Genomic DNA, 24,275 nt, shown 5'->3' on the forward strand with positions numbered 1-24,275 from the left:
AAAAATGCAAAATGCTCAGCAACCAGGTGATTATACACTAAAGAAAACATACCTATGAATATTATATTCCATTTCTGCCAATAGATCATCTTAAATGTTACACAATGAACCTTTGAACAATTTATTTATTCAATTAACAATACTGTCATGAATTAACTTTGACTAAGCCATTAATCAAGTAACCATTTCAGCTCTACTCAGGCTTTTTTATGGGCTATTTCTTCAGGTTACATGAGTAAAACTGTCAATATTGTCCTCAGAAAACAACAAACCAATCAGTCAATCTCCTACAACTTTAAAGTGACATTAAGGAATATGATACATGTGTACAGCCTTCTTTCTACATCCTCAGTATGTCAGTTCTTTGGAACTTGAATCATAACAACTGTGGTATCTGAAGCATGGGGCATTGTTTCTTCATTAGGAGGTCAAAGAGGAATCTCACAGTAACACTAAGAGTATGCAGGATCAACACTACTGAAATCACAGAACTAACAGAGCAATCAAGTTCTGCCTTGAATTACTGAGTCACACACAAACCTCAAACATGTTTCAGCTACAGTATGTGCTTTGAGTTTTGGATATATTAAAGCACCTACCAAATACCAATTCATTTTTTTATTTCCACTGTTATCAGAATCAGAATTTTGTTTATTGCCAAGTAGGTTTTTACGCCTACAAGGAATGTGACCTGGTGCAGTTGGATACACATATACAAATACAAATATACAATTATTCAAATCACACAGAAAAATAAAGTACTTTCAAAAAAAATAAATAGATAAAGATAAGAAGAGAAAGAGAAAGCTGTGCAGAAGTATCATGTTGTCTCTCATGTTACTGCTGATGCACACAAGCTGTCACACATTTACCATAAACTCTGCTGCTCACAGAAGTTTCACATAAAGTTAGAATCTTCTTGATAACAAATTTCTTCTCTCCGATTAAATTACAAGTCATAAGACTCAGATAACGATGATGTTGTAACTACATGTTCAGACTCGAGTGAAAAAAAAAAAAAGGACACCTTAAAACGGTTTGCGAATGCAGCCTTATTTTCACTTTCAAACTTAACAAATTTGGTGCAGTGGGAGGTGCGGCTGGATGGACTTTATGCTGACATGATAACACCTACATGTGTTGGTAGCACAAAGTTGTTTTAACACAGAATTGTTAAGAAAAATACTGAATTAATGTGTTTAACTTAGCGACTACAAATTACCCAAATACTTCACTGTATGTATGACAACTTATTCTTTAATTAGATAAAGCCAGTGGGAAGCAAATTTAAAAAGGGAACACTAACATTAGATATTGTTCCTGGTGTGTTCACATTAAGCTAGTGCGACTATTAAGTTGTGAATAAACACAGAGGGGCTTGTATAAAGTCTCCATTTTAAAGAAGTATGTGGCACGGTTTTACAGCTGAAGTCACTAAACAGTCCTCATTCTCGTGTTTATTATGGATCATTACTCAGTAGCATCATATTGTGATGTGTCTGCACTGCATTCCAATGTTTTGACATTGCCACTTTTAAACTACAGTGTGACGAAGAGACACAGAGTAGTACATGTTGTTTTCTTTCTGCCAGTGTTGTTCACATGTTAAAGGAAATCAAACCAGGCCTAAACATAAATGTACATTACCACTGAAGATGTTAATCAGCTCCCTGAAGTGAAAGAAATGTCTTTACATCTGAGGGCGTTACACTGGAGTTCACTAAAATTCAAGCAGTCTGGAAATAATTTCGAGGGGATCTGAGGTTTCTGGTTAGTTGCTGTACCAACGTATTAGAGCTCATTTCTAAGCTGAATGTGTTTTTGATCAGATTTGGGGAAATCAGCTCTGCAGAACAACAGTCTTACTCTAAGCATTTAATACAACGTGTGCTGTGCAGCTTTGTGCCTCATGTGTTATATTACTGCATTACAACAGTAGGTAGTCGAGTTAGGTTGTTGATTTGATTTTGTGACAGTGACTGTTAGTCGTCGCTGTCCAAACTAAACCATGTGGCTCCAATTTTGGGGATTTTGAAATATTCAGATAGCTGAAGGATTAAGTGTTTCTTTATGAGATACGGATAAATAAATCATTTAAAACCCACAGAATAATCTGAAAATTGAATTATCAAAAAAAGCTAGGGCACCCTGATGTCAATCGGCCAATACGCTTTGGTGTATTTCCAGTATGAATTAATGGATGGAAGATTTTTATATCGAGGGTCTCTGATGCCACTGGGGGAAGAGAGTAGGGCCTGTTATTTGCATGACTTTTATAGTCATGAAGTAATGAGAAATGACAGCAAAACTAAGACTGAACATGCATATATAACAAGTGTGAAAAAACTTCCTTTGGAAACAATGTGTCTGTATCTATTAATAGGTGTGAGACTCCATAAAGTGAAAAGACTATCAGCATCCTCTGTGGTAGCAGGGAAATACTTATTTCTTCTTCCACCCTGTACAGATATAGAAATAAAAGAATATAATGTACCTGAGATGCAGCTTTTCTAAGCTAGCGTCTGCCAGGTCGTCATTGGCTCTCTGATGGATGTCTCTCTGCGTCTCGATCTTGTGATCGTCTGACAGGCCGTCCACTTTATGGATAAACACCTCAAAATTGATCTCTGGGTTGACTCGGTAGGCCCGCGACACAGTGAGGTGAAGCCTTCCCAGGGCCTCCACGTAATCATCCTTAAGAAGAGGGAAGTAACGTATTAACACATCAAACCATAAATACGTTACAAAACGCAAACTTCCTTATTTTAGATCCCAGCGATGCTTTATGACTGCATTCATGGACACCGCCAACATATAATTAATAACCTTTACTCTGCTACACTGTCAGCAGAGTTAAAACAATTCAGAACAAAACTATTAAGCTTCATTAAACTTTTAGATACCTCAAAATTGCATGTGAATATCTTCTGCTTGGATGAACCTTGGAAACCAGCCAATAATTATACACGAAAGATCAATTATAGGAACAATGCTAGAGCTAATTTGCGTCGGTAAAATGAACAGGAAAAACAGGACACTGGAAAGTGTTACAGGACCGACAGGTATGAGGAAATGTACTGCTCCATTGTCTTCTGAAAACAGCAAGACAAAAACAAGTCTCCTCAGTCATCACTGTGTGACCAACTGCTGAAACAAATTGAATCTGATGCACCTCCATGAGTACAAATAAATCCTGCAATCAGATCAGCTGCGGCTGAGATTACTTCTTGAAAGCACTTAGGGGTCATGTGGATAGCACCGGCATAAAAGCCATGGCATGTAATTGTCTCTTACCCCGGCCGCTCTGGCTGTTCATCACTGACTCAGTTCTCGAGGGCTTCTACTGTACCTTACAACAACTGTGACGGCTAAAATAAAAACGTCCAGTCATTACCCAGAAGGGAAGAGGAAAAGCAAAAATGCACATTTTTAAGTCAGCATATGTGAAACATGACCTTTGACTGTGAAAGGACACATTCACTTCCTGTGTTTATGACCGTGTTAATTAACCGCAGATTTTTCAGTTCTTCACCTGAGCATCGATGACAAATATCAAAGCCCCAGTTCCTCTGAAGATCATCTCGTAGTCGAATGTGGGGTCGAAGAAGTCAATCTGGCCGGGGAAGTCCCATATCTGGAAGCTGACAAAGGAGCTGCTGGAGATGTCGTCCTTGTAGATTTTATTGGTGCTCTCCAGGAACAAGGTCTCGTTGGGAGACATTTTGTGGAACACCACCTGAAATCAAAAGGGTTAATGTTAATGTTGACACAATGACTTGGTGTGGGTAATCTGGAGTCCTACAATAATGATTTATACTCAAAGACCAAATAACAGCAAGCATTTTATCACACTTGGGTAACGATTTCAAGGCTCCAACATAATTCGCAGACAATTGATTGTTCACCCAAGACACTCATTTTATTGAACATTACGAGTTTCAATTTACTGAAAATATTCTCAAGCGTACAGACAACCCCAAAGTCTGAGCGAGTGACAGAACTGAACAATACTGTTCTTCTCTCTCTCTTCTGTTTTAATATCTGTTAAATGACTCTTTTTTTTTATCTCGTTTGCCTAGAAAATTCAGACAAATATGAAGAATTTAACAGCAAATGCATACAGAATATAACTCTATGGACTAATTGTTCTTACGGGTTTTCTTCACTGGTTACACTGATAGAAATGTGTGTTATAATATTGTTTTTATGGGAAAGATCATCCCGACAGTACTGTATTTTGATTTATGCTATAATTCAAGCACAAACACATCATTCGGATATCACATGCAAGAGGGAAAAGGGCAAAACATTGCAGACATACTCATCTGACGCAACACACGTCTCTACATTCAGCCTTTTTTTTTTTATTGTTTCCATCGTGGTCTCGGTCTACTGAATCCAGTAACAGGTAGAACACAGTGCAGTCGGCGATGGTGGAGGACCTGGGAGCGATCTCTCCACCACTGCCATCTTGAATCAGTGTGTGAGCCCCTGAGGTCACAGGCCAATGAACCAGCAAAAAGCCAAATCACGTTTTCCCAGCCCATACTGGAGGCTTACAGGAGAACGTTAATCTGAGACTTGATGGTGTGTGGATTACAGCTAAACAGTACGAGAGCAGTTCAGTACAGAAAAGTGCAGCTCTTTCCTCCAGGCAGCGTCTGTAGGATGGACTCCTGGCCAGTCACGCTATATCCAGCCGGATTCTACTTCCCTTTGGATTTTTAACATAAATAATAAAATATCATAGAAATCCAAAGCTGCATCTCATGTATTATTCAACCACGGTGCCGGTCTGAAAGCGGTTTGAGGAATATGATTGAGACAGCTAACCTTTCTGTAGGACTTGATCTGGATCACGCAAAAGAAAAAAGGCATTTAAATCAATGAGGGATTACCAACTGGGCAAAGTGGGCCACAACTCGAGGGGCCGAATGCTCCAAGTTCACTGCAGGTCAGCTGGTTTTGGTAAAGTTGAGTAATTGCAGGGGACTTCGCACCACTAAAGTCTAATACTAAAGCTGGAGCGTGGGACTATATCTCTGTATTTCGCAAATATAGCAGCGTTTTAAAATCCGCCGTCTGTGGCGTCGTTCCCCTGCTGGCGCAATGGTAGCAATGAGTTTAACGTCAACCAGCAATGATTGATTAGACAGAGCTGAGGGGGGGAACGACTGTGGTGACGGAGTAGGCAACAAAGAAGGAGTATGGTGGAGAAACCAGAGAAGTGACATATGATGTCAAACAATTACATCTGTAGGCATTTATTATTAGCCCGCACTGACAGTGTTTGTGTAATGACTCTCACTGCCAGAAGGGGGAGACAAAAGTGTAATTCTGCAGGTTTAACTAAAGCTAAGCGAAGATAAGCCGGTCTGTGTCTTGGAGAAGGAGACAAATCAAATCTTATATTGTGTCTCACAAACGGCATAATCCGAATGAATTCAGTTAATTAAGTTCCCACAACCAAACACAAATTTATATATTTATATAAATATAAGTGAGGTTTGCTTTAGCACAGGTGAACCATCTTGTGTCACACAGCAAAACGCTGTATGTGTAATGAGGATGACTACGACTGAGGCCTTCATCTACTAGGTCAACTGATATCAAACAGGAGCTGAGTCAGGATCTGGGTGCTTTCAGCTAAAGGAACATTACTGGGGAAATCCCTGGCAGTACTGGCTGACTTACTGGGAACTTGGACACATACATGTATTACACAAGGGGTGCTCAGTAGGAGGACCCCCCCCTCCCCAACAAATGTCTTCCCCCTAGCAGGCCCCCTTAAACTCCTCATTCCGGCCCTGATTTGAAAACACAAGCTGCAGGTGCTGTGGCCTGGTGCACTGATTTTTAGAGTTGTTTTATAAAACAAAGTGACATGACTTGCAGAAAGGAAGGTGCGGTGCCCAGTTTGCTGTCATATGAGAGTCTATTGCCTTTTACAGCTGGGGTGCGACTACACACACACATCTGGCACGTTGGACGAGTTGTTAACCAAACAGTCACATGCTTTTGTGTCAGTAAAAAAAAAAACAATAGATGCACCTAGCGTCCACCTTGGTTAATAATTCACAGCTACATTTAATAAGGTAGCTGACACAGAGAAGGGCTCACCAGCTCTTTAACTCCACTCTCGTGTTAGACAGTGTTATCTCGCTGGTTGAGAGCTATCATCACTTGCGACGTGCTAATGTACCCCCGGCTAGCTGTGTTGGCTAACAACCCATTTACTTGCCTGAGGGCAAAAGGGGGGAGGAAGGCGCCGCTCGCCTCAACAAAAAAAAAAAAGGCAACTAGCTCCCTGCCTTTACCTTCTGTATGGATGATTTGCCACTTCTTCTCAAGCCCATGAGCAGGATCCTCGGCTTGCTGTCGGACGGCGCCGGGCTGTCCTCGATGTCGGCCTCCTCTTCACCGTAGCCGAAATCTTTGGGGAACGAGTCTGCAACCCCGTAGCTGTCAGCCAGCTGTTCCACCTCGTACTGAATCGACATTTTGACCTAACGACGGTCGCTTCCCCGCTTTCCCCCCTCTTTTGCTCTTCGCCACACCCGTGTTTTGTACCGTACGACCGGTGTGCACCGCGGAGTAACGTCACACGATGAAAATAGTTTGTCGATAATGCCCAGGCTGCTTGGAAACACCGAGCGTGATCCCACACATTTCCTTAGGATTTCCTCTCTCTTGAAAAAAAAAAAAAAAGAAAAAAAAAAACTCGCCCCCTTAGTCCCGCCCCCTTGTTTCCGATTGGCTGCCCGAATTAAAACACGAGAATTGATTGGTCGAGCTGCCTGTCACTCTACTGAGGTTTGTCGCTGTCACCTGACTAGTACTCAGACTTGCTGTGTGACCTATCACCCGAATAAGAGGCAAATACGCACTCGCCACAGCAGTTTGAACCAGTTTGAGTTGGTAGCAATAATTATTGATTTTATTTGGTGTAATAAAGTCAATTTAAAAAAAAAAAACTAAAAACAAATAGAAACGTGGGCCGCTGTGTGTGTTCTGCGATATTACCAGCAGAGGGCGTCAGAAAGCCACTACAGTAAAGTTCAGTGTCTTCATAAAGTGTCGGAATTAATCCTTAAAATCACTACAAAGACGCAAAAATGTAATTTCCACGATATACACTCGTCTACGCGGCGTGTGTTGACAGAAAATACACAGCAATCGAATTAAAGCCAGGGATATGGTAAGCGTTTCCAACTGAAGTCCTGAAATACGGGACCAATTAATTCCAAACAGAAAGACGATAGAATGTAGTTGTTAAAAAAATAACACCATTGACTTGAGTTTTATATATTTATTATCTAAGGTTAGATCTATACCTTCCGTTTTTTAAACTAATATTAAGGTGTCCAGACGTTTACAGCCAAATAAAACAATCTTCCTCTTGGTTGCCATATATTTTTACTTTTACGTGACAAGAGCACTTGCTTATATATATATATTCTTATGCTGAGAACAAAGGTGAGCCTCTCACCATGATCACCATATATATGTATTATATGTGCTTTTTCTAATATATCCACTTATGTCCACAAAATGTATATTCGCGCGAGCAGTGCAGACGGACATTCACACACATGAGGTGTTGGACTGGACTCTCTCTTCCCTTCTCTCTCTTTCTGCACTCATTCATGTCCCTAATTATAATACAATGCTTACTATAACTTCTACTATCTATTATCTCACCACGAAGAAATTACATTCTTTGTTGACTTATGTCTCCATTGCATCTCATCTAGGTTCTCATTAGTGGCGATCTTGGTGAGCCTCTGCCATAATTATTAGAGTGTATATCACCTTCGCTGGTGACTCTATTCGTCAATGCCTTCACCATCTTAGGTATATCAAACTGTCTTCTGTGTTTATGTGCATAATTCAATTGTTGCTAATAGGTAGCTAAAGGTTATATATAGCATTTATGTCAACCAATGGAGGTATACAAGGTGTTCTTACTTATTGTTACAGTTACTGTTGTTACTTATTGACGGTGCTCGCTTGTCCCCCATGTTGCTTGCTGTCATCGTCTATTTTCTCATTGATCGTCACGACACTTACTTATTAATGTAATTGTCTGCCTACTGTTGTTTACATGTACATCTGTCTGGTTAAAAAAAAAAAAACACACTTGACTTAGAGTTTTATATATTTTATATCTAAGGTTAGATCTATACCTTTACGATTTTTAAAAATACTAAGGTGTCCAGCGCTTTCAGCCAAATAAAACCAATCTTCCTCTGGTTGCCATATATTTTTACTTTTCCGAGCAACACTTGAAGGCAGCATCTCTTGCTGAAGACCCGATAAACGAAACTGAAGTTTTCAGTTTACCTGCTTTTCAAAATAGTTCGCGCGACATCAAGCGGGACAAAACATAGTATATATATATATATAAGAAGAAAGCCAACTTTATAGCCTGCATCGTTATGGCACATTATAGAGTAAGTTCGCTTCGCTGTGCACTATCGTCAATGCTCTGTAGAAACTGTTTCTTGTCTTGTGCAACTGTAAGGTAGCTAAGCTAATATTAGCAACCAGGGAGGTTACAAGGTGTTCATCAGTGAGCAGACGGACCACCTGTGACAGCTCTTCATTTGGGTTTTTGGGCTGTTTTTTAATATCTTATAGTCAAGTAAAGTTGTGAAAGTTGATGCAAACTAACTAACAAACTGCTTCTTGGTCATAATTTGACTATTTTATGACCGGTAGCAAACGTTAACAGCTAAGTAACTTAACTTAACTGTGTACGTGACTTTTAACAGGCAAATAAACCACTGATGAGAAATCAAATATAAAGTAATGTTTAACCGTGCTGTTAAATTTCTATAGGGTGTGAGTTAACTACATCTGGCAGGTGACTGTTTTGTAATCAGTTGGTAATCAAATGTCTTTACTTTTCCTCCTCCAGGGTCCAGACCCCAAAAGGGAACAGTTTCGGAGATACTTGGAGAAAGCTGGGGTTGTAGACAGTCTCACCAGTGGTATGGTACTTCCCCCACTATTAAACACTATTAAACACTATTAAAAGACATGACTGGACTGAAAATACCAATGCATAGCAAGATATTGATTGCCTGTGGTGAACAGCACCAAATTATTATCCAATGACACCAAATCAGCTGTTTTAGTAATCAGGACTTGTTTAGGTATTTATTGGGCTTTTTAAGTAACTTTGAGTTTCAGTAGTGACAGAAAAACTTCTTGCCGGAAAGAATCTATAAATGTTATTCTACAGAAGTCCCTTTTTCTTACAAAACTAATAACAAATGATACCAAACTTCTCAAATGTATCAGTTTTAATTTAGTCTGAGCTTAATGCAGCAGTACAAGAACTGTGACTAAACAAATACAGTTTAAAGTTAAAAAATCTGGTCAAAGAAAAAGAATTTGCTGCCAACAGTCAGTTTCTGTATCAGATTTGGTCTGTACCGATATAAAAAAGTATTTGATACTTATACAATATTTGTTTCCACTCTTGTGCAATTTCATTTACATCTTTTTATTTTCTTCTCTCCTGGATTTCAGTTCTAGTGGCTTTGTATGAGCAACAAGAAAAGCCTAACAATGCTCTGGAGTATCCTTGAATACCGGTTGGAGAAATTGTCTGTTTAGTTGGTAGTGAGTTGATACTAAATAATAATAATAATAATAATAATGAAGATACATTTCCAGAATTAAGTTGATAAAAGAGGCCGCTGCTTGCTTTAGATTCTTGAACCAGCTCCTTCCAGATTTGTCAAGGAGCATCTGGGTGCTGCAGGCGTGACTTCGGCCGACACTGAGGCTCTGCAGCAGGAGGTGATGGACCTGAGGCAGAGGTGTGCACGTCTGACAGAGGAAAACAAAGACCTCAAAACAAGGGTAAGCTTTTGCCGGTTCTTATCTTATAGTTGCGTGTGACCCGAGGATATGTTTGTTGATCGGTGTCAGGCCGCTCTCCTTAGGAAACTATTTTTGATTTAAGAAATAGCAGAAAGACGCCAAAACACACTGTAGCTGTCAATGGTGACTGTATCGAAGTTAAATAAATATCTAGGGACAGTAATCGATGTAAAACTGTCTCAGGGGACTTAAACACAGGAGAGGTTTACAACAATTACAAGCCTTCATACCTTCCAGTATAGCTCTGTTATAGAAATCCTCGTTATGTGAGAGTTTTGTCACTTGTGGTGTTGTTGTTTTGGTCTGATAATTGCCGTAGACACAAAGGGAATTTCTGAAAAGAAAACTAACATATTTCTCCTTTTATCTCTCCAGCTGCAGCATTATGAACCAGAAGATGGAGCCACAGCTGACTAGACCTCAGCAGAGCTTTGGTTTAATAAATATATGTTTTTGTTTATATTGCTGTCACTTTGAATTTAAAGACAAGAAATGTAAATCTTAGTTCCCATATAGTTTCTTAGAATCTAAGTTATTCTGTACATGTATGTATATAAGTTTTCTTTTCTGGTCATTCAGTCTTTAGTATAACCTTCTCCTTCTTCTTTAGACATGTGACCTTTTTTGAGGGCTCTGTGTAAGAATATAACCAATGTGTAAACATATAGAAACACACACTTATCCTTTATTTCCAAAGGTGTGGTGTAAGTAAATGGTTGTAAAAAGTTCAACAATGTAAGTCGCTGGTAAAATAAAGCACAGTCTTGTTGGATCACCGATTGTATTCATTTCTAAATGGCGATCTACCAATCGGGCCTTTTATTGGAATATCAGAGGATTTTGTTAGTGTGGTCAGTTACAGCTGTGTATGTCAATATTGCATAACTGCCTGTGCTCCCCCAGCAAACAAACCAGGTAATACAGAGACAAATGAAAACACTGGGCAGCACAGCACATCTGGTTTTCTTCCAGGTTCAGTCAGATTTTATTTTTTATTTTTTTTTGTCTCGTCAGGGACAAAGTCAAAACTATTAAGCAGGATAGTAATCCAACAGCATTCTTGTTGGTGAGGACGGTGCTGCTGTGTTAGCTGCTTATTGATATGCTCAGGAGTATTTTTTATATTAATGGCAATACTGAGACAGAACCGCTTTTTTCCTCATTGTGGATTAAAACAGAACTAATATTACCACATTTTATATCTCTTCTCCATTTCCGAGGTGACTCAAACCCTTCTGCTAATTCCCTAAAACATGTAATGAAAGCGCAAACCTCAAAATATCTGGATGTTCTTTTCTTTAGCATCTGGTACAAATGTAAACATTGCTATGGAAGAGTTTGCAAAAGCTTTTCATAAGCCTACATGTGTGCCGTGCTACAACTAGTACCAATTGTGTGACTTGTATAAGTGTCACAGTTACCAGAAGTAAATGTGCAGACAGCCATATAGAGCAAATTAGCTTGAATTTAGCAGCCAAAATGTACTGACACTTCTCTTTATAGTGAAATTAAATTGGACTTTACTACAACCCTGCAACCTGTTAGCTCAAATATTAACTATGCTTAAATACTTTTTTAAATGCTATTTGGTAGCAATACATGTAGTTAGTCACAATAAAAATCAAATGTTTATTGGAAAAAATATATAAAACATATAGTACAAGTCCTCTGTTGTTGTTTTATTGTTATATGTCACCAAAAGCAATTTTAAACGTCAACTGAATTAGTTGAACTGCAGTGAGTTTCTAAAGCATGCCACATTACTTAATAAATGTGTTAAAATGGAACAAAAACGCAGACCGAACAGAAATATTAGCAAAGTCTCACCAGTTTGAAAGCAGCTTAGAGTGCAGTTAAATCCATGAGTTAAGTGTAGAAACCTGTAACTATGTATGGCTGAGCATCAATAATGCAAATTAAAACACATTTGAAGTTTAGACATGCAGGTCCGGCGCCCGTCTGCTGCTTGCATTGCTTGCCATTGATGTTTTGCAGTTGGAGGAAGGTGGTCTGGAGTTGGGTCTGGATCCTGAGCTGGAGTCATCCAGTGACTCTGGGGTGGACGGCCGGCTTTGATGTTTGTCATCTGATTTTGTCTGTGTTCGAGTGGCGGGAGGTCCACTGCTGCCTTTTGCACCCTCATATGAGTCAGTGTCAGAGCTTTTACCCTCCAACACTGTGGAGCATTTGAGAGAGCTGTTAGCCCTCCACAGCCTCCTCGTCGCACTAACCGGCAGCGTGGGGTAGGAGGAAGTGTGAGCTGCCTTCTGTGGGCCTTTTGGAGAGTCTGGGCTCCCTCTCTCACTGCTATCATCCTCCTTACTGTGTGCGGGAGGATGCAAGAAGTCCTCAGTCTCCTGCTTTGGATTAATCAGGGACTTGCAGCACGGAGAGCAGGGCTCGTTGGTAGTCGCGGGGCAGTTGCAGTCCGGGGGGCTTCGAGCTGAACATCTGGAATCATCCAGATCCTGCTGAGTGGCCAGTTCGCCCTGAAGAGGTAGAAAGGTTGCAGGTTTGATAAGGTTTGGGTACATAATTGTGCCCTGCGCCCTTTCCATCAAGAGGTTGTAATCACTGGGTGCAGAGGCAATCGTTGCCTTTCGGGTTGCACCGCCGCACATTTGTACAACAGATTCTTTCTTGTACTTGTTGGCATAGTAGTCGTCAAGTTCGTCTCTCTCGTCTCTCAAGTGAGGGGAGAAGTCCAAGATGCCCTTTTTAATCTTCTTGTAACCTAGATGCATGATCTCCAGGATGTTTAGGAAGAGGGAAATCGCAGCAATGCATTGCATGAACACCATAAAGACACTTTTCTCTGTTGGTCTGGAAACATAACAGTCTACTGCGTTTGGACAAGGATCCCGCTCACACTTGAAGAGCGGGTACAGGTGGAAGCCGTAAAGGAAGTACTGGCCTGTCATGAAGATCACTTCAACGACAGAGCGAGTAAAAATGTGAGCCACATAGGTGCGCAGCAGTGAGCCCCTCAGAGGAGCTTTGTTAAGCTTCCCCTGATCAAGCTGCTTCATTTCACGCTCAATCCTCTTCCTGGCTTCTGCCAACTCCACATCGACCAACTCCAGTTCCTTCCGCAGCAGAGCCTTCTTCTTCTGCCGTGTCTTCTCCAGCGCCCGCAGCCTGTAGAGAGCGTGGCCCATGTAAACCAGCGAGGGAGAAGACACAAAAATAACCTGCAACACCCAGTAGCGAATGAGGGAGATCGGGAAAGCAAGGTCGTAGCACACGTTTCTGCACCCGGGCTGCTCAGTGTTGCATATGAAGTCAACCTGCTCGTCATTCCACACATCCTCAGCCGCCACCCCAAGGACCAGCATACGGAAGATGAACAGGATGGTGAGCCAGATCTTGCCTACCATAGTGGAATGGATATGCACCTCCTCCAAAATCCCCCCAAGGAAGTTCCAGTCCCCCATCTTCACTCTGCCATTTTGACTGGAGAGAAATAATTAAGGAAGAAACCATTTAAAACCTCTTAAAACTGGTATCTTTAAAGATAATAATACAATGAACATGCAGTAACAAGACATTCAGTAAATGCATATTGACAATAATAATAGCTTATCAGATTAAATGAACACGATATACAAAATTGTAGTAAACCACCAAAAAGTGCAGAAAAATAGTGAGAAAAAACAACAGAAGTATCAAAAAATGACAGTACCTCTCAGTTGGAAAAATTAAACAGTAACAAGTAGAAAACTAGAAGTAGACAGAGAGGACTTGTGCATCCACTGATATGTTAGCTTGACTGCTCAGCTATCCAGTTTTTGTCTTAATAAAGCCATTCCCCTCAGCAGTGCCATTATATAAACCAGGACAGAGCTCGGCGCATTTGCCATTTCCATTTACCTTGCAGCAGCATAGACAGACTGCCGGTGGTGACTTAAATCTCCTCGGGTCATGCAGTCCTGACACAGTCACCAAAAAAGTTTTTAAAAATCGTTAGTGCCCTCCACATGGGTCCCTGCACAACCCCCCAAACTTCAGTGACCCGCCTCGGCTTCTGTGTTACCAGAAACAAAGAGGGAACAACTGAGCCGCAGAGGGAAGTTTGCCAACACTACTCTGACCACACAAAGTCAATACCAACAGCTTCAGTGATGCATTTAGATCATGGCCTCACAGTGATGGGGTTGTAACCAGTTCTAAAACAGATATTGACCTCAGTGTTTGCAGGTCAGGCCTTTTTTTATCTTTTGTCAGGATCATTCAGACCGCTTTTACCTTTTTCAAAATGGAAATGCGGCTTGCATTCAACAACAAAGATGATAACTCGCTGAATGTATTTTTTGTGATTCATTTGGGTGTGTACATTAGGTGCGGGTGTAAATAGCCAAGCTGTTTCCAAACAGAAGCTTTGCCAAGTCCAGACTACAAGCATAGTATTTGTTAGCACACATTTGTTGAAGTCTGTTTGCTCCATATGTACAGTGAGGGACAGTCACTGTGTTTGGAATCCCCACATTATCGATACCAGTCAGTTATCCACACAGGCCTTATACGATCAATAGTTGGCTCCTATAGTGAAGCAGTCAATGAGTCGTCATGTCCGATTTCATACTCTGCTGCTCCTCTCTGCGTGTAATGTACTTTACTCATTATTTTATTCCCTTTACAAGAAATCTATCACAGTGGATTAGTGTGCTTGCCAACTTTACACAGTCCAATTTTAAATACCTTTAAATGCCTCTGTTATAAATACGCTTGTTAACTGAGGTCAGTCATGATATTACAGCTTCATGCCCATCATATACATTTTTATTCATTGTTATATTGTTCTTTAGCTAAGATAAACTATCGACAAGAATGTGAATATTTTTTATTAGAGAAAAGCAAACTGCTCCCCAAAGATTCAACCCACCAGCTCAGTGCAAGATTTTTTCCACCCGTCTAACTAATTTAATCCTAAAATGAACTTTTCCACTCTGACCTGAAATCTGTCGTTCTGCCCAGCAGAGATGGATTGATTGAAACCAGTCTAGTACAAACACATTAGGGGTACGGAGGGTCACACTGGGGCAACATATTGGGAAAATCACAATGCCATTTCCCCCTTTTTTTCCTGTCCAATCACTGTAATCAATTTTCACTTGTACTTCCGCCCTGGGACGTCCTCTGGCTTATTGCCTATTTACTGTTTAAAAGAAATTGTAATAATTTTGGTAGAATTTTGTGTCTGAAGTCTTTTCTTTCAACACAGCATGAGTTGAACTAGGATTCTAGACAAATATTTTCCACTCAGTGTGTTTTGCTTTTAGTTACTGATGTTTGACCTTTACTGTGCAGAATGACATACGTGCAGAGGTTGATATTAAAAGGCTGAGTTTAACACATGTACCTACAACCATGATTCGGTGACACAACAACTAGTCTTACATACAGTTTATAATTGTGTCAGTACTCATTATCATCCATATAAAATAATTGTAAAAATATGATTTTATAAGGATAGAATAAATGCATACATACAAAATAAAGGAGAGAAAAATTGAAATCTAAGAAAAGGAGCAGATAAGGCAGTATACATATTTGTATAGTCATAGATTCAATATTTTTCAATGAAGGAATTAAAGAATTAATGCCAATAAAAATGTAAGATTAGTTTATTGAACTTATTTTGTGACAAAACCATATCAGACAAATTATTATTTTTATGTCATGTTGAGGGAAAAAAGAAGCATTGCTGGTCTAAAAGAATAAAATAAAATAATTGATATGAATATTTTATACAGTTGTTCATTTGGCTTAATGAACTGCAACCTTTTATGAAGTGCAAGACCCCCAGCTGGTGCTGTATCTTGTTTTTAAGACCTTTGGGCCTAACTACACCAAATAAAGAAACCCAAAGTGTTATTTTCAGTATTTTACAGCATGTTGCCCTTTAACTCTTTAATATGATGAAATAAATAATACATTATATAAATAAACACTACAGCAATGACCACTTAGAGGCAGATGTTTAATTCAATACAGAAAAAGTGAAACCTTGCGGATGTTGACGTTTCAGCAGTACCGTCTAATAACATCAGATTTTTCGACTGCTGTACTACATAAATCAACATACCATTTCCCAATGTTTCACAGTCAAGGCAAACAAGCTCATGATAATTGAATATTGATGCCCTCAGTTATATTGATGAGCCGAGTTTAGAAACTATGGAACTTTCCATACTGTAAAATAACAAAAAGAACAGTCGCTTTCATACAGTCCCCACCAAACAGCAGACTGCTGCACACACAGGGTTATCTGTTATTGAAAATGAATTGGACAACCATTGCAAATGTAGTCTTTACTCTGTATATATTCATCAGACAAAATCAATACTCTCATCCTGCTTCTGCAGAAGTTTAGATTTGAACAAAAAATATAAATTTCATTAAAAAACATACGTTAAACATTGATCTGTGGAAATACAATAAAAAACAAACATGCAAGGTCTCTGTTTGGTCTTTGGTCATAGTTTACCTCTAATCTTAGATAAATGAAGTATTATTATATTATTTTCTAAAATAATATCTGTTCATGAATTACAGCCAAACAACAAGGGATATTAAAGAGGTTTAATTTATAGACTTACTGAATAGAAACTGTACTGTTACTAAACCATAACTTACATCTAACGTTCAAACATTCCCTTCAGTTAAGTAGGGGAATTGTATGATATCAACCAGTTTATTTTTACTAACAAATTAAAGTAGACTGTGTTTCCAAAAGCTGGATGTTTGCAAAGTTTGTTTTTCCAAGAATACTAAAACAGTAAGTACGAGAGAAGATTGAATAAACAGTTTTACAACATGTAATTAGCCACGTCCTATCAACAGGATGTGACTGAAACAATAATGGGGCATTAAGCCAAGGCCTGATGGTAAACCAGCTCTTTTGCTTACAAAAGGAAAGGACAACATTTTTGACATTCATCCTTTTTTTCCTGAGAAGAGAAAGCTCTGTGAGGGTGAGGGATTTCACCACCTTTAAGGCACATTTCATGAATACTGAAAGTCCCTAAGAGTCCATGATAGCATAAAATTATTCATATGCAACAGTCTGCGCATTGTTTTCTGTTAAAGAAAAATACATAAAATAGGACCAATGTCTTCATTGATTTCCTGATACTCATGAAAAGTACAAAAATATATAAAAACAAAACAGTCAAACACAGAATCATATCTGGGATAAGAGACATATACGTTACAGTCAGTGTAAAAAATGTGTTTGATTCAGTTCAGTAAAATTATTAATGGTTTAAAGGTACGTTTTCCTCAACATTGTCTAAAAATGAAAATATGCCTTTTGCAATGCTACACATAAACAGCAGGAGGCGCCCTTCTACTTCAACTCACAAATCTTCAGCCCTAAATAGAAGAAATAAAATAAAAACCCTGTGCACTACATTCACAATGTTCCCAAAAATCAGCTTTGCTCTGAAACACATCAGTAAAAATACAGCTTCCTGAGTGACATTAAGGCTTTTGGTGTTGACTTTTAAAAAGGTTAGTGAGTGCAGCTTTATTCCCTATGATGCTGGGGTGAGGAAGATGTTGAAGAGAACAGCAAAAAGCACAAACACTATATAGGCCACTATACACAACCAGAAACGTGGGTCTTTGAGTAGCTTCTTGTTGTAAGCGCTGAAGAAGACGTAGCCGACGGTCATCCCGGCCACAATTCCTCCAAAATGAGCCACAAAGGACACCTTTAGAGGAGAGAAGGTGAAGTCAGGTTTTGGGCTTAGCCTGTAGGCCTAATTACACATGTTAAACTGAGCACAGACCCTCAACTACTGTCATCCGACCTCACTGAAATGCTTTGAACAACACCCAAAAAACTTGCAGGTCCAGTTTAACAGCCAAAAGAAGGGAGATAACAAGGTGGGGGAGGGGATGAGGAGGTTTTTTAGAGTGTGTAGTAATCAGTTGGAAAGACTTTTGGTGAATGGAGGAAGATACTGTGCGCTTTCAGTTTTATTTGTACTTTAAATTGAAACTACTGAGTCAAAGTACAAGGCTCGCCATAGCTCAATGTGGATTACTGATTCAAAAAAAGAAGCAGGTTATATGGAAAGTGTATTGGTTTTCTTTGTCCATTAGTACGTGCCCTTACACACAGGTATGTATGCGCATGAATCAAGTCCCAGCAAGAGCTGCTGATCTTGTCTTTTGAGACAGACAAATTAAATCCATCACCAAACACTGTCAGCTTGGGGGAGGTTAGCTGGATTAGCAGGATCCCTCCTTAGGCCCCTTATTTATCTGAAAAGGTTTAGCAAGACTAGCTTTGTTTGTTTTTTTGTTCTGCTGAAGTCATCTACTGTACAGGGGAAGGAAAATCATACATTGAAACCAGCCTCGTGCATGACAAATCTTCTGTAGAAGGCAAATCCAAAATCTGTGCCAACTGGAGAAAGAAATTAGAGGTAAATGTTAATATTTTAAAAGTATTATCACAGCAGTTAAAAAAATAACAAAATAGGTTAAAAACACACACATACCAAATATCACTATGGCGAGGATACGAAATGCTCCAAGGAGAGGAATCATCTCTCGGAAATTCTGTGAATTGAAACACCAACTGTAAAGAACAATAAACTAATACTTTAAAGTACAAGTGCAAGAAAAAAGCCTGAAAACACATTGAAAACAATCAAATGGTACTCTCCTTGTGGTGCTCAAAGCGCCAAAAAACACATTTTCTTTATGTGTCATGGACGAGAGGCTCACACTCGTGACAGCACAGGTTGTAAACATTAATGACATCCATCTGAACAGCAATGTTAGCTAGCTCACTTAGCACCACTAAGATAGCCATGTTCAGCAGCTACGGTTGGTGGGTGTAGTTCGGTAGAAAGAAAATAGTTCCTACATAAAACTGCTCACAATAAGATCTGTGGAGTTTCTAAAAAAAGAGACATTATTGCTGAGTTTCAAATCTTTTTCTTTTTTGGCGCTTTGAACACTACAAGCCGAGTGCCTTCTGGTTCCATTATATTGGAGAGACGGCAGGCATCCGTGTGGCTGATATCTCCAAAACTCACACCAAAACAAGACGGATAAATAGCACCACGGCTTTTGATTTTGGGGTGTACTGTCAACCTTTAAAATGTATGTCAACTTACCACCACTGCGTTCATAAAATAGCCTCCTATTAGGGCGTAAACACCCCCAGAAGCTCCCACCAAAGCACTGAGAGGATCAAAGATGGAGCTGCACAAAGAGCCTGAGGGGAAACAGAAATGATCAGTTTTGTTCTGACAGCCCAGACGAGTTAGCATTAGATGTATGTAGAGTTCTGACAGCTGCTTTTGTAATGACAGAGCCTGTAACTGTGCCATACTAACTGTTTCTGGGGATGCTCACCTGCCAGGACGCCTGCCATGTAAACCATTCCCACCTCGAATCCTTTGTGGACCAGCTCCAGTGGGATGCCCAGCACTAGCTGCACCACCAGGTTGCCCACAATGTGCTCCACACTAAGAAGGCAGAGGTGGGGAATGAGCAGATAATACTCGACCATGGTGGGACAAAATAACAGAAACACCTTTAACCCTGCAGTAAATATCAGGTGTTGACTCAATTTGATGGGTAAATTACAAACAATGTAGGGAATTCTAAAGGGTAAGACCAGTGTCTCTCTATTGTTTTGTACTGTAAACAAATGCCATGATAATTTTTTTTATTTTATTTTTTTATTTTGCATTTTATATTGCTTTTTTTATATATATAAATGTCTAGGTTGTTCTCCTTACTTATTGTGTGTTACTGTTGTTAGCTGTGTGTAATGCTGCTTGCTACACTGCAATTTCCCAGCTTGGGCTCAATAAAGCATATCTATCTATCTATAAGACCACAATGCATCAACACTTACCTAACCCTCTTGTGGCAGGTCCCAAATAGATATTTCTTTTAATAACAATGTTTGTTGTTGTTGTTGTTGTTGTTGTTAAGGACTATTTTCAGCTACGAATTAAAACACACGGCGCACTAGTGCGTACTTCTGGCAGCAGGACAGTTTATGGCACTGACTCAAGAGAAACTACAGTGAATGTGCTCATTGTAATCAAGGAACAAGGTGCAGCTAATTTGCGTTTTTAATAGTTTTTGGACAACAATGATCTACAGCACAGAGGAAGAGGGTATATCTGGATGCTCAGAACAATCAATTAATTGTTGGTTTTGGTCTTTTCATAGGATTTATTGACTTATTGAGGAAAATACAGAATCACCAGCCTTATCCTTTGAGCAAATATCCTGTTGCGTGTCCTTTAGTTAGTGTTGGCGAGTGACTGTGGCCACTGTTCCTCTTTACTAATCCAGTTTTCTGTGTAGTCATGATTTTTTAAACAGTTTGCTTGCCACATCACGTGACTTTGCAGTGTTTTGACAGGTGTGCCAGCTATTCAAGCAACTCTTTCCAAGAAAAGAGTATCCAGCTTCATATGACTCACCAACAGTAACGCAGCAAAGGGGGAAGTTTCAAAATCATGACGACATATGCCAAACAAAGGAACGCTGTAAGAAGCAAACAAGTGCAGCCTCCAAAATGACCACAGAACTGAATCAACAACTCTGACAGCCTCAAAAAACCCACAAAAGATTATGAGCTTCTGTGGGAATTTGTCCACTGACTCAAGCTTCCATCATGCAATTAAGGCATCTAAAAAAAGCTCTGTCAATGCTTACCCGGCGTGGACAAACATGTAGGAGACAAAGCGCCATGCTTCCTGCCGGCACTCAGGCTTGTATGTAAGGGGACTTTTCCAGATGCCTTCATCCAGGGTCACCCACTGCTTCTGAGGCTTCCACACAGCGTAGTAGATAAACACTGCCAACTGATGAACAGAATATACACATAAAAGTTAGTTAAGAGGTTCAAAACGTCAAATAATTTCCTTCCACAAAACTGCCTGCCTTTAAGTTCGGAGCCGCAGGGACGGGGGTAGAAGCTAAACACGGAACGGCTGAGAAAATAAAGAATGGAGGAATGATTTAGAAATACAGATGTGGAAATATGCTTAACCAACCCCAGAAAATCCCCCAGTGTGATCGTACGTTGCAGCTCAGATGTGTGAATGCCTGTATCTGTGGGAATATAGAGCGAGGCCACGCTGAGAAAGAACAGTGCGGCTCAGTCGATCTTCTCTGGGTAAATAAAGTGTCTCCTCTCGCCAATAACGACGTATTGACAGACATTCAAATGCAGTGACGTTGGACATCTGTGAGCTACAAAGAGTGAGCTGTTCAACCCAGAGTATGAATAGGCAGTGTGCAAAACACTCAGTGATAAGAGAGTAAAGCAGCAGCCTTCAACTGGGTCTGACAGCAACGTGGGGTCAACTGGCAAACTGACTTTAAACAGCAATTATGTACAGAGTTAATTTTTACAATGTTTTAAGCCTAAATGTATCCTAAAATAAACAATACACTTCACAATAATGTTATTTATTCTCTGTTTATATACCATAGGGGTGATTTACTGTTGTTGACAAATACATAAATAACGGTAACACAATCTCCATCAACTAGTGGCCTATTAGCATTCATAGTAGTAGCATACTGTTTGTTTGTTTGTCATTATTAAGCACTTATTAATGCTTTATTCTGCATGACCATACTCTATATATACTACTAGGCCATTAACTAAGAGTTTCCCCTCAATGGCCTCCTAATTACTGTGTATTTATAGTAAATAAGAAAGATGTTGTACATGAATTATGATATTTGCTATTTTCTCAAGAAAAGCCATTCTTCTGTAATAACACTTACAAAAACACAAAAGGCTAATGGCAGCGAACAATCTGTAACTGGCCAACAATGTCCAACACAAAGAAGGCACCTTAAAATGCAGTTGTCAACAAAAACCGACCATCTGCCCACAAGTATCTGTGTATTCTGGAGTGAAACCAAACTTCCTACAGTTTGTTTAACATACAGGCAATCGCACATTCCTGGTGGCATTAAGTTAAAGTCATAATAAAGGCTGTAATAAATAACATAGCCATGGTTTTAGGGGATCCCCCTACTTGATCTTTCAACAAATTGCCAACAGTTCCTCCAGACATTCATTCACATTCCTGCAGATGTATTTACCTGAATCTACAGTCAAAAGGCCCGGTGGCTTTCTGTGTATACATGCAGGAAATGCATCTCAGCGGTAAGGATCAACTGTACCGCGCTCTAACCTAAAGCTACTGCTCATGAAAACTACTGTTTTCATTGGAACCGTGCCTACTGCCTGCTAGCGAGGACTGCACTTAATGAATCAGGACATTCAGAGGAGGCGGCGCAGATGCCAAAAGAGACAGAAAAACAGAAACTAACGCCTACGGCTGCACAAGAGCTTCACAGTTTCAAAGCGTGGTCCTTTTCAAATACGGCAGCTATAAACAGTCAAATTACACTATTATTTCCCTTAACGTCATGGTATAACTTCACTTCAATATCTGCTCTACTAAATACAGCTCATCTAAACCCTAATTAACAACACGGCAGCATATGAGCCAAATAGGCTGCGTGTATTAATTAGATCCAATAATGATCCCCCGCAGTGCTCATACAACATGTGTGTGCTGTGTACATTCAGGGCATAGCTACCTCTGCCATACTGATGAGGATGATGAAGATGGGAGGTGGGCAGCAGTTGGCCCGTTCCACGTACTTGCTGCGGATGTGCTCCGGAAGCATCCATTTGGAGACAGACTGGTGGAACTTCTCACAACATCCCATGTTCCCGTCACCATCAGGCTCGTCCTCTTCGCCCCTGAACCGCCTCCCATCTCGGTCCACAGGAAACGGCTCCTCCTGCTCGAGGTCGATGTCACCCATCACCGCTTCGGTCCTACACAGCAGATTACATATGCTGACTTAGAGGTGGGCGAAATTACAATATATATATATACAAACTATACCTTAAGATGATATACATTTATCTTTTTTTACCATGGTAGCAGTCACTGTAGTTTCTCTGCTTGTATTTGGTCATTGTGGACATTGTCGTTGCATGTTATGGAAATATTGGATTTTAATATGATTTTTGCATTAATGTGATAAAATACATTGATTTTTCATCCCTGTTTGGTTATTTTAATCAATTAACAGTTGCATCATAGAGGTATTTCCAATATTTTGTCCACCAATTACTATCAATATTATAAACCTCCCTCTCAGTGTGATACAACACAGTTGAACAGTACCACAAATTACAGCCTCCCGCTATAAACTAACCAATAAGTTCAACCGACACTGCTGTAAAACAGAAGTTTAACATTAGAACCTTCATAAAGGGAGGAATTATTGCCGGACTGTTATTAGTTTTAGCCAGTTGCAGCTAATAAACCGGCAACTATTGTGGTGTGAAATTACAAATGACAAGGAATGCCTCCTAAAATTTCATTTTGCACATTTGCAATAGAAGTGTTTAAGTCTAAATACCCTCTTTTAGTGAGATCTTGCCTACGGAAAATGCACAAAAAGCAGAAGTTTTATACAAAACTCCATTAAACATGAATAGAATTACTTCCACTTTTTAGACTGGGGCTGAGATTTAACTGTTTTAATAATGTTTCCCTCAGTGGATATAACCTGACAGAGAACACAGTGACAGTACAATGAAGGAGCCTCTTACAGTTGACTGTTAGTGTTTCCTGTTTACTGGACGTTGCTGATGACAAATACTCTGATTTTCACTGACCCCTAGAATATTCAAATAAACTCTAGCTTGGTCTCCTCTCCATTTTGAAGTTTGCTAATATCTATTTCAGAGTTTAATGAATTCAGCCTTTGGCCTACTCACCTAACCCTTCAACAGGAAGAGTGCAGATGGCTCCGAGCGGTCCCGAACGCATAAATATTGATCCGACTAATTCAAATAGTTCAGTGTCCGGTCAGAAGAGTGCACAAGCTCACACACTTTACTAGACTACAACATGCAATACTGTACAAGTAACGCTTTCAGCACCATTCCTCCATATTTCCAGACAACCCCGGAGGAGTCCCTTCTTCAACCCGACCGTCCCTGTGAGGTCGGAAAAAAAAAAAGAGAGCACTTAGAGATAATTATAGCCCTTTCATTGCTTTTTCCTGCGAGAAACTTCCTTCCTCCGCCCCAAACAAACCGCTCATGTGCCCCCTTTCTTCCACACGACTGCGGCACTTTTACCGAAGAGCGGGAGATGACTGTACTGACGTCCGCGGTCCGCTGCACGAGAGCAACCCACCTGTTCGCCCGTGCCACACCTGAGACGAGTGACGTCACCGAGACAGAGCCTATCAAAGGCTGCAGCTTCACACACACACACACACAAACAAACAAACAAACAGAGCCCGGGAAAACCGCAATTAAAGCGACCGTCTTGAATCCACGGTGT

At 40.0% G+C, this 24,275-nt stretch overlaps 4 protein-coding genes across 4 annotated transcripts in view; 1 reads left to right on the top strand and 3 right to left on the bottom strand.

The window, feature by feature from the left end:
- rragca (Ras-related GTP binding Ca) overlaps positions 1–6,703 on the bottom strand; it is a 13,309-nt gene extending 6,606 nt beyond the window's left edge. Inside the window, exons 1-3 of the mRNA XM_035672114.1 lie at positions 6,318–6,703; positions 3,533–3,736; positions 2,495–2,694 (exon numbers count right to left, since the gene is read on the bottom strand). Of these exons, the coding sequence (XP_035528007.1) occupies positions 2,495–2,694; positions 3,533–3,736; positions 6,318–6,500 (587 nt within the window). The 5' untranslated portion in view covers positions 6,501–6,703. The remainder of the gene's footprint in view (positions 1–2,494; positions 2,695–3,532; positions 3,737–6,317) is intronic.
- Positions 6,704–8,267: 1,564 nt separating this feature from the next.
- On the top strand, positions 8,268–10,666 carry LOC118336449 (c-Myc-binding protein-like). Its single transcript, XM_035673104.1, has 5 exons — positions 8,268–8,453; positions 8,921–8,993; positions 9,538–9,586; positions 9,744–9,873; positions 10,270–10,666. The coding sequence occupies exons 1-5, from the start codon at positions 8,439–8,441 to the stop codon at positions 10,309–10,311; spliced, it is 309 nt and encodes a 102-aa protein (XP_035528997.1). The 5' UTR covers positions 8,268–8,438; the 3' UTR covers positions 10,312–10,666.
- An 11-nt stretch (positions 10,667–10,677) lies between these two features.
- Positions 10,678–13,901, bottom strand: cx55.5 (connexin 55.5). The gene is made up of 2 exons (XM_035673103.1): positions 13,765–13,901; positions 10,678–13,347 (listed from the first exon to the last, which is right to left on the bottom strand). The coding sequence occupies exons 1-2, from the start codon at positions 13,815–13,817 to the stop codon at positions 11,829–11,831; spliced, it is 1,572 nt and encodes a 523-aa protein (XP_035528996.1). The 5' UTR covers positions 13,818–13,901; the 3' UTR covers positions 10,678–11,828.
- Positions 13,902–15,522: 1,621 nt separating this feature from the next.
- On the bottom strand, positions 15,523–24,273 carry rhbdl2 (rhomboid, veinlet-like 2 (Drosophila)). The gene is made up of 8 exons (XM_035673009.1): positions 23,702–24,273; positions 22,504–22,747; positions 20,593–20,741; positions 19,270–19,382; positions 19,029–19,129; positions 18,405–18,465; positions 18,249–18,310; positions 15,523–17,609 (listed from the first exon to the last, which is right to left on the bottom strand). Exons 2-8 carry the CDS (start codon positions 22,732–22,734, stop codon positions 17,430–17,432), a joined length of 897 nt encoding a protein of 298 aa, XP_035528902.1. The 5' UTR covers positions 22,735–22,747; positions 23,702–24,273; the 3' UTR covers positions 15,523–17,429.
- Positions 24,274–24,275: the final 2 nt, after the last annotated feature.

Source organism: Morone saxatilis, unplaced genomic scaffold (genome assembly GCF_004916995.1).
Source record: "Morone saxatilis isolate NCDOM2014 unplaced genomic scaffold, NCSU_SB_2.0 Contig24, whole genome shotgun sequence".
Lineage (NCBI taxonomy): Eukaryota > Metazoa > Chordata > Actinopteri > Moronidae > Morone > Morone saxatilis.

Excerpts from the sequence above, each read along its gene's own strand:
- rhbdl2 (XM_035673009.1), bottom strand. The coding sequence starts at position 22,734 with ATGGGTGACATCGACCTCGAGCAGGAGGAGCCGTTTCCTGTGGACCGA. Across the intron at positions 18,311-18,404 it reads CCTCGCCATAGTGATATTTG|TTGGCACAGATTTTGGATTT; the intron begins GTATGTGTGTGT and ends TTCTTTCTCCAG. Across the intron at positions 17,610-18,248 it reads TGCACGAGGCTGGTTTCAAT|GTGTCCTTTGTGGCTCATTT; the intron begins GTATGATTTTCC and ends TCTCCTCTAAAG.
- LOC118336449 (XM_035673104.1), top strand. Across the intron at positions 9,587-9,743 it reads AAGCCTAACAATGCTCTGGA|ATTTGTCAAGGAGCATCTGG; the intron begins GTATCCTTGAAT and ends AGCTCCTTCCAG. Across the intron at positions 9,874-10,269 it reads ACAAAGACCTCAAAACAAGG|CTGCAGCATTATGAACCAGA; the intron begins GTAAGCTTTTGC and ends TTATCTCTCCAG.
- cx55.5 (XM_035673103.1), bottom strand. The coding sequence starts at position 13,817 with ATGACCCGAGGAGATTTAAGTCACCACCGGCAGTCTGTCTATGCTGCT. Across the intron at positions 13,348-13,764 it reads TCTGTCTATGCTGCTGCAAG|TCAAAATGGCAGAGTGAAGA; the intron begins GTAAATGGAAAT and ends ATTTCTCTCCAG.